At 41.1% G+C, this 15,903-nt stretch overlaps 1 protein-coding gene and 1 non-coding gene across 5 annotated transcripts in view; both read left to right on the top strand.

The window, feature by feature from the left end:
• CACNA1E (calcium voltage-gated channel subunit alpha1 E) overlaps positions 1-15,903 on the top strand; it is a 548,978-nt gene that overhangs the window by 334,084 nt on the left and 198,991 nt on the right. For all 4 annotated transcript variants that reach the window (XM_069981148.1, XM_069981149.1, XM_069981150.1 and 1 more), the window contains one exon: positions 15,363-15,468. In XM_069981148.1, coding sequence (XP_069837249.1) covers positions 15,363-15,468 — 106 coding nt within the window. The remainder of the gene's footprint in view (positions 1-15,362; positions 15,469-15,903) is intronic.
• Positions 13-121, top strand: LOC138800148 (U6 spliceosomal RNA). The gene has a single exon (XR_011364353.1). It is a non-coding gene; the product is annotated as a U6 spliceosomal RNA (small nuclear RNA).

Genomic DNA, 15,903 nt, shown 5'->3' with positions numbered 1-15,903 from the left:
TAATTGCCTCATGTACTCGCTTCAGCAGCACATATACTAAAAAATTGGAACGGTACAGAGAAGATTAGCATGTCCCCTGCGCAAGGATGACACGCTAATTTGTGAAGCGTTCCATGAAAAAAAAAAATAGAAAAAATTGCCTCATGTCGGATATCTATCATTTGGTATCTAGCATGGTTTCTTTTAGAAAGTCTATGACATACGTGATGTGTGATTGTATTAGAGTTTTTAGAACAATTTTTCGCCTTCCTACATAGTTAGCACAGGTTTTGTTTTTTTAGACTAAATTTATTCAAATCATGTGGGAGATTAATCAAACATGCTGTAAAGGGAAAATGACTCAGTCGCCCCTAGCAACCAATCAGATTCCACTTTTCATTTTACAAAGAATCTGTGAGGAATGAAAAGTGGAATCTGATTGGTTGCTAGGGGCAACTGAGCCAGTTTCACTTTATACCATGTTTGATAAATCTCCCACCATGTCTAGTAGATAATGACAGAATGACTGCTCTTTGGTATTGATAGATTCTCTTCAATACTGCGCGGTAATATCCCATATTGTGCCCATGTCATTTAAAGGGAACCAATCACGCCGAAAATCCATCTTAAGATAAGGAAACGTGCTGGCACATCACCCAGCACGTTTCCTAAACATCCCCCTGTAACCTGTGTGCCCCCCTCCATCAGTCAGTAATCTTACTTTGAAGAAGTCCCGCGCTGTATGTAAATTTCTGGCAAGTAGTCACGGTGGGCGGAATCCGTCACAGGTCCTGGGCGTCTGTAATGGCTGTAATCACACTCAGAGGGGCGTGCTTGAGGTCTGCCTTCCATCCACGCGACCCGGCGGCTTGCGTTTCACGTCGGCGATGCGCTGACGTCATCCGCACGCAGCGCCTTTGTCTTCCGGAGTCCGCGCATGCGCAGTACGTCGGCGTCGTCTCCCGCCGTACTGCGCATGCGCGGACTACAGAAGACGTCTGCGCTGCGTGCGGATGATGTCAGCGCGCCGCCGACGTGAAATGCAAGCCGCCAAGTCACGTGGATGGAAGGCAGACCTCAAGCATGCCCCTCTGGGTGTGATTACAGCCATTACAGACGCCCAGGACCTGTGACTGATTCCGCCCACCTTGACTAAATCCGCCCACCGTGACTACTTGCCAGAAATTTACATACAGCGCGGAACTTCTTCAAAGTAAGATTACTGACTGATGGAGGGGGGCACGGAGGTTACAGGGGGATGTTTAGGAAACGTGCTGGGTGATGTGCCAGCACGTTTCCTTATCTTAAGATGGATTTTCGGGGTGATTGGTTCCCTTTAATAAAACTTTTAACATGCCGTCCTGGGTTAAAACCTACCAGGTCAACATCTCTATGGAGTTTATTTGTTCCCCTTGTATTTCATGTGTGTCCTACCACACTTCAAAAACATACTAATTAGAGATGAGCGAACCGGGTTCGAGTCGATCCGAGCCCGAACGTTGGGTATTTGATTAGCTGTGGCTGCTGAACTTGGATAAAGCTCTAAGGTTGTCTGGAAAACATGGATACAGCCAATGACTATATCCATGTTTTCCACATAGCCTTAGGGCTTTATCCAACTTTAGCAGCCACCGCTAATCAAATGCCGAAAGTTCGGGTTCGGATCGACTCGAGCATGCTCGAGGTTCGCTCATCTCTAATACTAATACATTAAAGTGGAATTTTGATTGTAAGCCCCAATGAGATTAGGAACCTAAGTGAGGGGTGACAATCTCCATAATGCTGTGGAATATGTTGCCACTATATAAGTGAATGCAATAAATGAAAAACAAAACAAAAAAAAAAAAAAAACAGAAAAGATTTATAGCGTGATCTTATAGTAATCATCCCACTTGCTCATAGTAACCAATCACAGCTCAGCTTTGATTCTACCAGAGCAATATGAAAAAAGAAAGCTGAGCTGTGATTGGTTCTATAAGCTACAAGGAGAATCTTATGACATCGCCATAAGTCTTGCCTCAGGACTCCTCAGCCTTTTCTCCAAGCTGGTTCCAGGATGGCAGCCCAAATAACATAACATTACAAAGGAATACAAAGGTCCATAGGGTCCATTTGCACATCACTATTATACAGCCATCAAGAACCAATAAAAGGCCTGTCCAATACCAGATACAACCTATGAACAGGTTTGGCATTGTTTCTAGAAGAAAGCAGCCATGTAAGTCTAATCTTGGACAATCCCTTTAAGGTGTTGCACCTCCCTGGTTATTGGGGTTTATAGTTTGTGAACAGCTGCTGTAGAGAATAGATTCGTGTAACGGGGAACAAAAGAAGTTTTCTCTTACATCTGCTGTCAGTGAGGGAAGAGATTGCTCTATGATTTATATTTTAATCTCATGCATTGAAGAGAGAACTTAATTACCAGTCAGCTAATTAGGCGACAAGTTCAATATATTATGGCTTCTGAAATCGAGATCTAAGAGCTCTATAAACACTAGTACTTCACAATAAGATGGCCTCAATGAGGATCATTGTAAGTGTTTTATTTGACGTGATTATATTATAATACCCAGCGTATGCCTGTGCACCCAATGTGGGTTTTAGACATAACATTTTTTCAGATTTAGTTTTTGCGCCAAAACCGATTCTGTAATCACTGGCTACTAAATGGTCCCTGTATTACAGACACTTTATGGTAGTATGTTGGACCTCCCTCGGCCTTCGGAACGTAGTCAGTTCATTGTAGTGTATTGAACGTATTGGGCAAGATAGCTTCTTACAGTTGCCGAAAGTAGCTGGAAGAACTGACATGTTCCAAGGAGACATTTTACTTCAGCCTAGACTTTATTAGATTTAGATCTGGGGCCCAAGAGAGCCAAGGATTTTGACATGATACATTGTCCTGCTAAAAGTGTCCTTCTGCTGTAGGGTAAAGGTGCCCATACACCATCAATATCTGTTAGGAGACCCTCGTGGACATTAGGTGGTGGTCAAGTCCTGCTGAAACTGGTGACTTTGGCTGATTTATCACTAATATGTAAGGGAGCCTTAAAGGGAAATTTAGCTAGAAAAAAACATCCCAAACAGTTTATACGCCTAAGCACCTATGTAAGCAGGAAGACTATCTACACTGGTTTTGTGGTTGTCCAAGGCTGCAGTCACCTAAAAAAATTATCTTTATTTCCATTCTGAAGTGTCATAGAGGCGTGGCCAAAGAATGTTAGTTCCTGTGACTCTTCAGTGCCACAATGAAAAGCTTTTTTTTTTTTAAGGTACAATATAGGTATGAAGAGCTCAGAAGCCATGTAAATAGTTTGGGACGTCGTTTCGAGATGACAAGTTTCCCTTTAAACAGATACTATGAAGGGATGAATCTGATGGGCACTACAATCCAGATCTCTACACACAGATGTAAGACGTGCCATAGTGTACCAAGAAAACATTTCCCCCATAATTACACCCAAGGCAAGTAATGGGTTGACACCTGACAGGAACAGGTCATTGATTCATGCTTTTAGAACCAAATTGTCATAGTTCAACAAAAATCTGGATTCATCTGACAAAGAAATATGTTTACACTATATAGTGATCCAATCTTTGTGCTCTTTGTCCACTGGCGTCTTGTCCTTCTCTTTCACCCATGCTAAGGAACGATAATTTGTGCTTTTGGACATGCTAGTTGGAAAACCAATGTTCTGAAATCTGCTTGACTGTGGACTTCCTATTTTTTAGAACAATTCAAGTGATCCTCCTCTGGCCCATTTTGTGGACTAATCATATTCCCAGGGCTTGGTTATACTGGTGTTTTTTCCTTTAGTTTACCCTCCTTTTTTTTTGGCACAAGAAAACCCCTTAAAGGGAAAACTATATATAGATCATTACAGGTATCTAGTAAACAATAAAGAAGACACCATAGGAGGACACTGGGTGAGCGCGAAGAGGTAAGCATAGATTCTTAAATTGTTTTCTATGTATCTGCAACAATCTAAATATAGTTTTCCCTAGCTGGATAACCACTTTAAGGCAATTTTTTAAATTTGTTCAGTCATTCAGATCACTTGATTTTCCCATTCTAATGTGGATTGTATGTTGCACTCAGAACGTAATACATATAGTGGAGAAATGGCACTCCATTGTCGTTGGTGCTTGTGGCAGGAAGATCCAGAGGTATGTAGTAAAGAATCCTGGCACTCACCCAATAGAATAATTGCTATTTAGTCAGTGAAGCATGTCACCAACAGCAAACAAGGACACCCTTAGCCAAGTGATAAGTTGATGAAGACCACTTGGCCGAAACGTATCTATGTTTGCAGTTGATGATATGCTTACTGATAACATAGCAATTATCCGATTTGGTGAGTGCCGAGATTCTTTACTACATCACTATACAGTACAAGGAACCTCCGGCTTTAGTTGCCCATTTAGAAGAGAAGGGTGGCATTACCATCTGTAATAAAGAATTGGTAAGCTCTATGCACGTTAAAAAAAAACAGACAAAAGGCAAAAAAGCCTACGCTGCCCCTATGGACCCATTAGCTTCTTGGCAGAGACTATTCCACATCTCCTAAAATAAGCTTCTTCAAAACTTTATATATCATAATGCATAATAACATAATGCTCCAATAACCTGTGGGAATGAGGCCACTATGTAGAAGCGAGTTAAGATCCATTTCCGCTTATTTAGACCCAACATCTCCAGTCCTTGCGTTCACTCCCAGCATGTGAACAGCTTTCATCGCTAGATAAACAATACCGCACGAGAAGCAAGTGGCAGATTATTTCCACGCAGCTGACTTCCTGTAGTATACGGGCTATGAAAGGTCCCTGATAGCAGAGATCACCTCGCTTCAAAGCCTCGTCTTTCACCACTAACCAATTGAATGTGAAAGAAAAGCAAAAAAAAAAATTAAAAAAATTAATAGAAAATAAATAAATAAATAAAAATTCACGCAGGTGCAGTTCAGAGGAAACACTGCAGACTTGTGTTGCCATGGAGACCTGTAACTAACGCCATCGCCAATACAAGGAGTAGACCCCTTAGAATGAAAAATAATAAAACATCAGTGTGCGAGTCTCATATATTATAGATGCAAACATCTCACGGATATCTTTGTTGGACATTTTTGTTTCGGTTGCAAAGGTCTGCAGTAGTCATAATGCCAATAAGTTACTACAGCAATAGATGCCACTTATTGCAATGGCGAGTCCCATAGGGAACCGTATTTACTCCCCGGAAAATGATCACAGTGCTTCTGCTCTTTATTGTCGAGAGGGTATTTGGAGATTATTACACAGAGTGTTAGGGGAAGCCAGTTTGCTTTGTACATAAGCACGCAGCAGCGCCAGATGTGCAGAATGGCGTATAATAATCAAACAAGCCTTTAAGCATTTCTTCACTGCCCTTTTATTTAAGACTTTTCTTGGAGAGTAATGTCAGCAGTCCGACAGCGCAGAAGCTGATAGAAGCACTTCTTGTTCCGTCGGTGTTCTCTTCTCCCTCTGTCTTTGAATAGTCCATTCCTTTAAAACGTATGTACATTCAGCCTTAATAAAAGTTCCCCTTCATCACACCCCCTCTGTGGTCTGTCAACCTTTGAAATTTCAGCAATTTTTTACATTGTAGTTGAAGGAATTTTGATATCATGGAGGCAATTACCCTGTTTTCTCTGGTGATCAATATATACTCACCTCTCGAGAGTACTCTGTTGGCTGGGTCATACAATAAAAGTATAATAATTAAATATAGGGCTTAATGCTGTTAGAAGGGTGATGTGGATTGTAGATTCATCAATCAAAGCTTTTGACATAATACACTTATTGTATCCAGTATCTGGGATGTAATTGTATATTTAGATACAAAGCCAAACTGGAAAGAGCAGAAAACCCCTTTGTGACCTCAGTTCATTGTTCTGAGGAGCTGACAATCACATCATGACGGTGGTGAGTCCTCCTAACCGGGACCTGGCAGCGGTTACATGCAGAATCTCAAAATCAGAAGGAATGTTTCCCCCATTTAGTATGAGCCCCCTCCTGTAGACCCCATTTACTATAAAACCCCCCTGTGCAAAAAACTTAAGAAAAAAAAAAAACACTCATACTCACTAGCTTCCACTGGCTCCTGGCTCTTCTGGTGTCCTGTCTTCCCCACCCTGTGCCTCTCTCCTCCTTTGTGCCCGCCCCCAGTGCATAGAGCCTGGCAGGTGCTCAACAAAATAATGGCACCAAGCGCAGGAACCAGGCAGCATTTCAAAAAAAGGACCACACCACCAGGATCCCAATACCGATTGGCTCATGTAAAAATTAGGGATAGATCTGATGGTACATTCCCTTTAATGTGTGAATATGGTTTGATGTAAATCATTTTAGTTCAGGCCATATGTTTAGGGTTATTGTCCTGTAAGAAGGTATTGTGCGCTAATGTAAAACAATCTCATATTCACTAAGTAGCTGATCTGTGTGAGTCCGGCCACTGGGGCTCCTACCGATCCTGGGAGCAGAGGACAACTGTTTGGAAGTCCCACAGAGCAGCAGCATCACTAATATAACGTATTATTAATATAGCCTATTAGTGACATGACTTACATGGTGGATATTGTGTATATAACAATGCAGTTATATTTAGATATATTTGCTCAGTGCATTCCTTGCTGTGCATACATATGATAATGTCTTATTAGTGATAACAAATGATACAAGGTCTGAACCTGATTATTGGATTTCTACCGATTTTCTCTACTACTAGGGCACGTGTACGGCATGCACCACATTATCTCGGGTTGGTGTAGAAATGCAGTATTGTCTTCTCGGGCCATAATGCTTCACTTATCACAATAACCTGTCAACCTGTCAGCTGTAGATAGAGATTTCATTTCAATGTCTGTAAGGATGCCTTCTCAAGTAATGTTTTGATATAGTCTTTTGATGCCGTTTTTGAAGCCAATGTCAGGAGTGGATGGTAACGGTAGGGAAGTATATGGGAAAGATTTTTTTTTTTATTTATTCCTAGTTATTTCAAACTTCAAAAACTGCATCAAAGACTGTATCCTAATGGTGCATGATATAGTTCCCGGAGGCCTGTTTCACATAAATGTATGGGTATATGCCTGTAATACTAATGAAATACCATCAGGATACCTTCTGTATTGTATTCATATTTCTATACAGTAAGTGCTAATTGGCTGTCTTCTCTTTCATCTGTCAAATGGATGCAAAATAACTTATAATAAAATACTGATAAAATACAGGTGCAAAATGGATCCAATCTGTATTTTATTTCTGCTCCATAGACTTTAATAGGTATTTTCTGTGTCTAGGCCACCAAAAAGTGGATGTTATTGTATTGTGCAAGTATTGTATTGCCTCCAAAAAGTTATACAAATCCCCAATATACACTTATATGATCATAAAGTGCTTTTTTCCCTGCACTTTCTACTCAAGGCTTCACTTCCTGGATAACATGATGATGTCACTTCCCGGATAACATGGTGATGTCACTTCCTGGATAACATGGGGATGTCACGTCCCGGATAAAATGGTGATGTCACGACCCGACTCCCAGAGCTGTGCGGGCTGTGGCTGCTGGAGAGGATGATGGCGGAGGGATGCTCAGTGTCCCTCCAGTGCCCTGTGTCCCTCAGTGTCCCCCTGCCATCACAGACTGTGATGCTGTGGATGGATTACTTTTAACAACAGGTAACGGTTTCTATGTTCTCCTAGCAATAAAAGACCAGTTTCTTCAATTCAAAATACAAGCCACTCCAGCCTCTCTTTTCTTAGCAGTGAGTGGTCCTCTGGCCTTCTCACATGAAGCCTGTGACAAATGCTTGTAACCTAACCTTCCTATTCTGCCTCACAGAAAATACTACACGTATCCAGCAACCATTTTACTCATCAACATTAGAACGAGTACTGGGATACTGCATTGGTGTAGTTTGAGGCATAATATGGGTATTTTATGCCTGAAAATCTAACTAAAAAATGTATGTGTGAACATGACTTAACATTGTGTAGCTATACTATGGTGTATCATTATGGTAAATGGAGGGCAATGCTGGAGGTAACCAGTATGTCTGCTATCTCTGTATGACCAGTAATTTTACATGCTACCACTTGATGTATGGATGTGAGATCTTCTACCTATTAGTTCTTTTTTTTCTCTGTGCTCATGTCTGTTTTACATTCATCAAAGCATTTCCTTTTTTCTAGGCATGTCTGCCTCCATTTTTACATCTGTCAAGGGATATTGTCCTTGCTTCTGGGGAGTAATGAAGTTATGTTTTTCTGTGCTGCTGAGTGACATGGAATCGGAAATGGGCTTCTTTGTATCCTGGCAGCTACAAAACAATATAAAAGGCTGAAAATTCACCGTAGAGGCAATCTAGTCCTTATTTCCATATCAATGTATTTTCTATACGGTAACTCAAAAAAACAGTTATCTTGCCCATAACACGGAGGGTTGCCAAAAGTAAAAACGCCAAAAGTAGGAGAACTTAGGGCCATGTTACATGGGCTGATTTTCTATGAAAGCGAGCGCCAATCTGCTATATGTTGTTAGCAATGTCTGTGCAGCCTGTGCTTTATATAGAAATTAATAAAATTAATACTTACCTCTCCAGGCTCCCTGCTGTCCTCCTGCCTTTTTTTCTTGCTCCAGCCGCTACTGATACTTCTGAAGCTGTCTTGGAACAGCGCCATGGCCAGTGATTGGCTGAGCAGTCTGTCACTGCTTAGACAGGTTAGGAAGAGTCCGTGGCGACTGTGGTGAGAGGGGATCAGGCAGGAGGACAGCTGGGAGCCTGGGGAAGTAAGAATTTTCTGTACTTCTTTTATCAGCCTTCTATCACATGTAGCGATGTGTGGCCAGCAGCCGATGAATTTTAAACTCACTGAAGGACAACAATCAGCTGATGATTGGCTCCTTGGCTGATAGTTGTCTTTATTACATGAAGTGATATCTGTGCTTCACTCCCAGGGTCATTACTCTATCCAATAAGCTCTATTATAAGTCTACTGACTTATAATACACTGAGACTGTCTTAGATCACCAGAAAAAAAGGGTCTTGTAATTCACACATCTCAGATTTCTGTATCATACAGTTGTCTTTATACCAAAACACTGTTTTATACCCAATGGGGGAGATTTATCAAACATGGTGTAAAGTGAAACTGGCTCAGTTGCCCCTAGCAACCAATCAGATTCCACCTCTCATTCTTCACAGATTCTTTGCAAAATGAAAGGTGGAATCTGATTGGTTGCTAGGGGCAACTGAGCCAGTTTCACTTTACATCATGTTTGATAAATCTCCCCCAATATTTCTATGATATTCATACTGTATTTAGGGTGACATGTACTGTTTCCATTAATGTCAGAACAGAGTGCCAGGATTTGGATATCTTTGACGGACAGATAAATTACATCAATGTTTCCACGTATGTGTGTGCTACAGTGAGCGACTGGTATCTCGTCCGTTTTATTGGCCAGTAAGATCACAGCTAAAGTTGCTGTTTCAAGACTAAGCAGAACCTGCAATATTGTTCCCAAGCGAGTAGTGTTATAGTGGTAGCTATTCATTATTCACCAGACTGGGATCTAACTACATACACAGTCAGTAAGCATTTCATTTATCACATCTTTATGTCTGTGTAGACATGTAAAGTAGTTTTTTAATACTTAGCATTTATTCAGTTATAGGCCGCATATAAAAAGAAGAGAAATATGCAACATTAGTGCATACATGATATGGAGACGTCAAAGCAGTATTTCGATTATAGAGATTTATTTTTTATAATTAAATAATATTAAAAATAAAATGCAATGGCAGCTGACTTGTTACCCCCGGCTAACATTTCTTCCTAACAATTCTGAATCACAGAGGAAGAGACGGGAAGTTCTGAATAAATAGGGGGACACTTATCAATACTGGCCGTCTTAAATAAAGTCTGCCCCATTTTCCCTGCCCGGAAACCTTGATGAATAAGGTGCAATAGAAGGCCTTGCCTCCTCCATGCCTTAACGCCCCCCCCCCCCCGCCCTTTAGGCGTACGCCAGGTAAAAAGGCAAGAATTTGCGCCTTAAATAGGCACTGTTGAATAAGTCGTTTTAAATTAGTAGGGAAAGTGATATACTACGTATTTGCAATTAAAGCGACTCTGTACCCACAATCTGACCCCCCCCCAAACCGCTTGTTTCTTCAGATAGCTGCTTTTAATCCAAGATCTGTCCTCCTAACCGTTCAGCAGGTGATGCAGTTATTGTCCTAAAAAACAACTTTTAAACTGGCAGCCCCGTGCCCAACGACCAGGGCTTAGATTGTGTATGTATTAGGCTGGCACAACCTCTGTCCCTGCTCCCCGCCCTCCTCATAATTAGGAATGCTCCAGGCAGATTGCCTCCTATTCCTCAGCTGTGTCAGCCCGGCACATGGGCTGGATTGTTAAGGCACCTGTGCAATGTTCAGACAGGAGAAAATGTTCTAGTGGCATTCCTAATGATGAGGAGGGTGGGGAGGAGGGACGGAGGGGTGGTGCAAAGTTAGGGTACAGATACTCCAAACCACGGCCGTTGGGCACGGGTTGCAGGTTTACTAGTTGTTTTTTAGGACAATAACTGCATCACCTGCCGAACGGACCCCAGGACAGATCTTGGATTAAAAGCAGCTATCCGAAGGTACAAGTGGTTTGGGGTGATCAGATTGTGGGTACAAAGTCGCTTTAACTTTTTTTTTGCCTATTTTCCTACATTCAGCCACTAGATCTCTTACTTATTTGAAAACTGCATTCAAGTCTCTGCTACTAAGGCCATTTGGTGTTTAGACCAAATGCAGGAAGTGATGTCAGTTGGCCCAGTGAAAATGAAAGCTGATTGGCCAGCAACCATGCACTGCTGCACTTGAGTAAACTAACTGATCTTTGGCTCTGCCCACCAGCTTAGAGTGGAATGCAAAAGCATTGCATGCAGTGTTTTAAGGCTATTGGGGAAGTTCGGGTTCAGATTGAATTAGTTTGTTGAACCAGGCGAATTAAATTTTTGAAAAGTTTGTTCCTCTCTACTTGTTTGGCTCTGTAAATATTGTGTAGGCCATCAGCTTCAATTCACAGTGAGAGAAGTCTACATCTCGCATAGTCTAGGACTGTCATGAGAGACTGGGGAAATCTAGCGAGTGACAAATCACAGGCCACCGGCCTTCACCTTGATCGGAAGTTAATTTCCTTTAGTGTCTGTTCTTTTAATATGACTGCAAGTATATGTTAACCTAACATCACTTGAAGCCGTCATCTATTTCCTTACATTCAGGTCACAGTCCCGCGTCTCTATCCGCCAAACACTTTTACACTATATCACATGTTCCCTTTGCTGCTTATCACTTAATTATAAAATGGATCTGTGCAGCTTTTAATTAGCATGAGAAATGTCAACCCCGACACCACCTGGTGAGTCAGTGGAGTGCGATGTTTCACGAGAAGTCGGGATTAGCATTTGGATGGTGAGGCCTTTGATATTTTATCTATTCAATCTATCTATTATGTTTTCAAAGTTTATTCTCTTTCATCTGCTCAACAAATATCATTCCACCTCCAAGTGCAACTAGAAATGCCAGGACGTTCTTCTCTGGGGGAGGGGCAATTAGACGTACATTAATAAATATATGGTGCATATTTTATCATTTTAGTGGGCGTAGTAGGTTATAGTATGGTATGAAATCTATGGTTTATTCATTATTGATGAGTTTGAAAAGGAAGGACTGTGAGAGTGGTTTCACAGTTGACGTTTATCTACAAAAAGCTCATTATTGAGATGTAAGCTGAGAGTCAATGGGGAAATAGAAAATGTTTGGCCTACAATGCTTGTTAGTGGCCCAGATATGTGTTTTTTTGGATAAATGTCACCAAAATACAGCATGCTGTAGCCATTTTTCTCCTTTTTGTGGTGTATACTACGGCAGTTTTACATGGGCCGATTGTCCAGGAGAGTTAGAAGAAACATTCCTTAGGCCGATAATTGTAAAAGTGACAGAGGTCATCTGAGGACGGAGAAAATACTTGATCCTCGGCTGATCCTGTTTAGAGCAGGTTTTTAAATTAATCGGTATCGCCCACACATCTTCCTGTGTAAACAGGGGATGTGAGGCTGGTGATGATAAAGGGAAAGTGACAGCACTGATATAGATATATACATATATCCGTGCTGTCAGTTTCCATATAGCAGAGCAGTACATACTTACCGCTGCTGCAGGGCTTCAGACCCAGCTTCCTCCAGTTGTCATTCATTCTGGAGAAGGTGGGGCCTGAAGACACAGCGGCTGGATCACAGCAGCAGCAGTATGTACTGCTGTGTGATATGGAAACTAACAGCACAGATATATGTATATCTGTGCTGTCAGTTTCCATGGCTACATGAATGATGAATGGCTCGTTTGTGCAGCCCAGCCCTTAGAATTTCTCATAACTTGTAAAGTTTGCACCGCAAATGAGCAATGATCTTGGTCATTGGCACTCATTTGTGGCTGTCTGTGTCTAAAGGGGCCCCAAGAGTGGGCTCAAAAGGAGACTGTAATGCTTGCGGCCCTCATTCTAATCCAATGGAGGTCGCTCACATTATGGTCTCATGTGTGTTCATAGTCATGGAAACCCAAACAGAGTGGAATTCACCGCTGATTCAGCAGCAGCCCTGATAACAGAAAAGGAAATATGTCATCAGAAAATGACTTATTGTTTAATAATAAAAAAATGTTTTTATGTTAAACATATTTTTAAAGAATTTTTGGTGACATGTTTTTCTAATTTTCCATTTTTCTATCTACATTATAAAATAATCCTGAGATCTTGCAGTTTTAATTCTAATTACTGGAACTAAAACTAAGCTGAGACTTCCTGTTGTGTCTGTGTCGATAAGAGGTGGCTGTTGTAAAGTGATCTGTACAGCACTGCAGCATCAGACACCAGTAGGTAGAGGAGAGAATAGCAGCTCCCTGCCGAATGACCTCTTCAAAGATCACAGATACTGTCTATTGTTGTCTATCTCCATGGGGCTTGCTGTAAATCATGTCACTAAATGCTGTTAAAAACAGTTCAAGGAAGATGGCAGCCCCCATAACAATGTACAAAAAGTGAAATACATAAAAGTTATAGTCAGAAAATAAAATATAATAGAGATGAGCAAATCTTGAGCACACTCAGGTTCGTCTAAACCTGAGCGTGCGGCATTTGATTAGTTGGATGCATCCCTAGGGAGTATTGGAAAACATGGACCCAGCCTATGGTCTATGGCTGCATCCATGTTTCCCAAGCAGCATTAGGGCTACATCCAACTTCTCAATCCAAATGTCGCTCATGTGGGTTTGAACGAACCCAAACATTTTCATCACAGATTCAGCGCATCGGTCATAAACATTGAATCCTACATTTTAGTCCCTTTATAGGTGAATTTATGCCAGCAATAATAGCAGCAAAACCAGATGTGTTAAATTGTCTCTGACAATCAAGTTACTGTGCCGTCCAATAAGATTAAGGTAGAACGGTGATGCAACAAACTACCTATGGCTTAATCAATAGGAAGTAAATTGAATAAGCGTTCGCTCAGTACATGTTACCTGGGGGGACCATAAAGTACTGGATTACTACATCTTATAGTATGATATAGTTACAGTAGAGTTTGTATTTAATGGATATAATATGCTGCTATTGTGTGTCACTGCCAGATAGTATATGCTGCTACGGTATGTTACTGTCCGATAGTATATGCTGCTACTGTATGTTACTGCCCAATAGTATATACTGCTACTGTGTGCTACTGCACGATAGTATATGCTGCTACTGTGTGTTACTGCCCGATAGTATATGCTGCTACTGTGTGTTACTGCCCGTAATATATGCTGCTACTGTTTGTTACTGCCCGATAGGTCGGGAGGGTGCTGGAGACGCAAGGAGCCAAGTATGAGAAAATTTGCAGAGACAAGCTGTGGCTGAAAGAAGTTCTCATGGTAGTTTGGGGTGGACAGAGTTAAAGCTGTCATCTATGAGTCACTGGATGTAACTGCACTGTAATCTCATATTCCATCTGCAGAGCCTGTGGAAAGCTACTGTTTACTGATCTACAGCCAGTGTATGGGGGTAATATTAGTCTGTGTATACTGTGTTTTATTTAACATTCTTATGGTTTTATCCAGTCACTATATGGTGATAATATTTTGCCCCAGCATGAAGGTATTATTTTATTTCTCTCCCTCCATGCTTGCACCATGCTCATGCTGACCTATCTTTCAACTGCCCAAACCCATTAGATATTAGCTGTACTTTGGCTTGCACCTCTTGTACCTTTTAACTTGAAAGGTAAAAAAAAATAATCTGCTGTTAATTTCTATAGTGAATTAAATTTCCCGCAAAAAGTAGACACTAAAGAGTTTCTGGCAGTCCACTGAAGACATTTTTTTTCTTATTAGAGCCTGCCAATAATAATTTGTGTTTAATGCACACCAGGAGCCATCTACCTTACTTTTGTTAGAAAGAAAAAAAAAAAAAAAAAAAAAAAAATATATATATATATATATATATATATATTTCTAAATAATGTAAGGAAATGGAGAAAACCAGAGTGATCCTTACGGCCACTTTCAGTCATGGAGCTTGTTTTGGATCTTCTGCTAGTACTAGAATAAGCCTCATGTTACCTTCCTGTTTGGATGTTGGTGGCGTTTTGTCAGCTTCAATAAAGCTTTTACATTGAAGGAGGTGACCTGCAGAGACACATCAGGACTTCTTTATACACCTCTTTAGTGTGTAGTGCTATTTAAGTAAAATAGAACGGCAGGGACACCTCACTAACCTGCCATTTCACAGGCTTCCTCAAAACAAATCCTCGAGTAGAAAGGCAAACTCGGGCTGGTCTTTGTTAAACAATAAATCATTAAAAAAAATAATAATTGTCAAGTAGTCAATTAAAGGAAACTTAGCAGGGAGCAGACTGATACTTACAAGTGTCAGGTAGCTGATGGTAAAGACGGGGATACAAACTGAAAGTCTGCAAATAATTAAAATTATTTACTGTGTGTTTTATTTATTATTATTTTTTTTTCAAAATTTTTTAATTTTTTTCAGAAAATCGGCATTCACTTTCTGAAGGTTCCAAAATGTGGTAGCAGATAGTGGCCAAGAGGGTCAATGAACTAAGACCCCCACCCAGAGCCAGAATGAATGGGCAGAGTAGACCACCGATGCAGAAGTGTCCCTTGGCTTCAGAATGAGAGAGTATTTCAATCCCAGCATTCTCCAGCTCTATATTTCTTATTATTGGTCCTGGTTCCCTTTTATCGTATTACAAAGTATCTGTACGTGTATGTTTGTATATGTTTCTCAGAATATTATATTTTCCTTAACTGTTTCTTTACTCCATTTGAATACATGATCCTTGCCACAATCATTGCAAACTGCATTGTCCTTGCACTGGAGCAGCATCTTCCCGGAGACGACAAGACGCCCATGTCTCGTAGATTGGTGAGTTTATTACTGTTTTCTACCCATTATGTTCAAGTTATGATCTTTAAAAAGAACTAGTCAGCATGATTGTGCTGATATGGTTACCAGCCTCACAGTATAGATCTAAAAAGAAGTTTTATTGTGGTGCGCGAGGCTGCTAGAGGGGTGGCAACTAGTCATCTGGGTGGGGGTGGGGGCCGCCTGTCAGGGGATGATTGACAGGTAGATAGGTCACTAACATGTCTCTCTGCCTGTCAATGATCCCTGTCAGTGCTCTGACAGGCAGAGAGCCGTGACTAGTCAAGGACAGCTCCCCGCCCAGATGACTAGTTGCCTCCCCCCTTCCAGCCTTGTGTACCGGAATAAAACCTTTTTTTCCCCTATGTAAAACTACCACTGCAGACAAGGCTGGTAGCCTTGGGGAGCTGCAAAAGAAATCTATACTATGCTGCT

Source organism: Dendropsophus ebraccatus, chromosome 8 (genome assembly GCF_027789765.1).
Source record: "Dendropsophus ebraccatus isolate aDenEbr1 chromosome 8, aDenEbr1.pat, whole genome shotgun sequence".
Lineage (NCBI taxonomy): Eukaryota > Metazoa > Chordata > Amphibia > Anura > Hylidae > Dendropsophus > Dendropsophus ebraccatus.
The sequence above is the reverse complement of the archived record's forward strand: the minus strand, read 5'-3'. Positions and strand labels throughout refer to the sequence as shown.